We start from the raw sequence: 909 nt of genomic DNA, 5'->3' as shown, positions 1-909 counted from the left end.
TTACAAGTCTTACTGATCCCAAACTTTTGACCGGTAGTGTATTTAGAAAACTGAAATGAAATTTGACTATATTAACTGTTGGTACTTTATTTTTGATCAAATAAATGCAGCCTCGGTGAGCAGAAGAGACAAGAAAACATGCATTAATAAAAACATCAACCAAGTGCATAAATCTTCAAAGTAAAAAACGTTAAAGTGTTCCACTTTGTCATAATGTTTTATTAGATGAATTCATAATTCTTTGATTTTAACAGATTAGGAAGAAGCTTCTTCTGAAGCAAGCTGCAATGGACAAGTCAGAAAAGGCCAAGAAGCTGAGAGAACAGAGGAAATATGGCAAAAAGGTCAGTTTTAAAACCGCTGTCAGATTCTCCCAGAGTGATGTTTTTGGGTCTTGACAGACCTGGGTTTAAATCTCTGGCTCTACAGGTTCAAACACAGGTGATTCAGAGCAGGCAGAAGCAGAAGAAAGCAATGCTGTCAGCTGTAAAGAAGTATCAGAAAGGTACATTTTCACACGTGTACATCATTAAAGCAAAGTGTTTTCACGTCATCATTTATTTACCAATATTATCCGGGGAAAGTTTTAGATTCCTTATTCGTGGAGCACATTTTCACTCGTCCTCATGTCCCACAGGAATGACAGATAAATTGGACTTCTTGGAAGGAGATCAAGATCAGAAACCCAAAGGATCAGCAGCAAAAAAGCAAGTAAACAAAAAAGGGTAAGCGATGACACTATATATTTTCAGTAGCTTTACAGTTACAGTACTTCAGCTGTTCTTTTTCAAAAGGAAGTGCCATAACAATTCCCAGATTCCCTGATTTTAGGTCTTCCTATTTTATGGGGAAATATTTAGTTAAATGCTGTTTTGTAATTGTGGTTAAGTGAATTTGGCTGTATATCCG

The 909-nt window shown here is 36.3% G+C and overlaps 1 protein-coding gene across 1 annotated transcript; it reads left to right on the top strand.

Annotated features, from left to right (window-relative positions):
• Positions 1 to 222: 222 nt before the first annotated feature.
• LOC107580944 (probable rRNA-processing protein EBP2) lies at positions 223 to 744 on the top strand. Its single transcript, XM_016266554.1, has 3 exons — positions 223 to 344; positions 430 to 505; positions 638 to 744. Exons 1-3 carry the CDS (start codon positions 288 to 290, stop codon positions 727 to 729), a joined length of 225 nt encoding a protein of 74 aa, XP_016122040.1. The 5' UTR covers positions 223 to 287; the 3' UTR covers positions 730 to 744.
• The last annotated feature ends 165 nt before the right edge of the window (positions 745 to 909 follow it).

This window comes from Sinocyclocheilus grahami, unplaced genomic scaffold (assembly GCF_001515645.1).
Source record: "Sinocyclocheilus grahami isolate Dianchi unplaced genomic scaffold, SAMN03320097.WGS_v1.1 scaffold53560.1, whole genome shotgun sequence".
In the NCBI taxonomy this organism is placed as follows: domain Eukaryota; kingdom Metazoa; phylum Chordata; class Actinopteri; order Cypriniformes; family Cyprinidae; genus Sinocyclocheilus; species Sinocyclocheilus grahami.
This window is presented reverse-complemented; position numbering and strand designations above follow the sequence as displayed.

Coding starts and splice junctions, on each gene's coding strand:
- LOC107580944 (XM_016266554.1), top strand. CDS start 288: ATGGACAAGTCAGAAAAGGCCAAGAAGCTGAGAGAACAGAGGAAATAT. Junction 345..429: donor AGAGGAAATATGGCAAAAAG/GTCAGTTTTAAA, acceptor CTGGCTCTACAG/GTTCAAACACAGGTGATTCA. Junction 506..637: donor TGTAAAGAAGTATCAGAAAG/GTACATTTTCAC, acceptor CATGTCCCACAG/GAATGACAGATAAATTGGAC.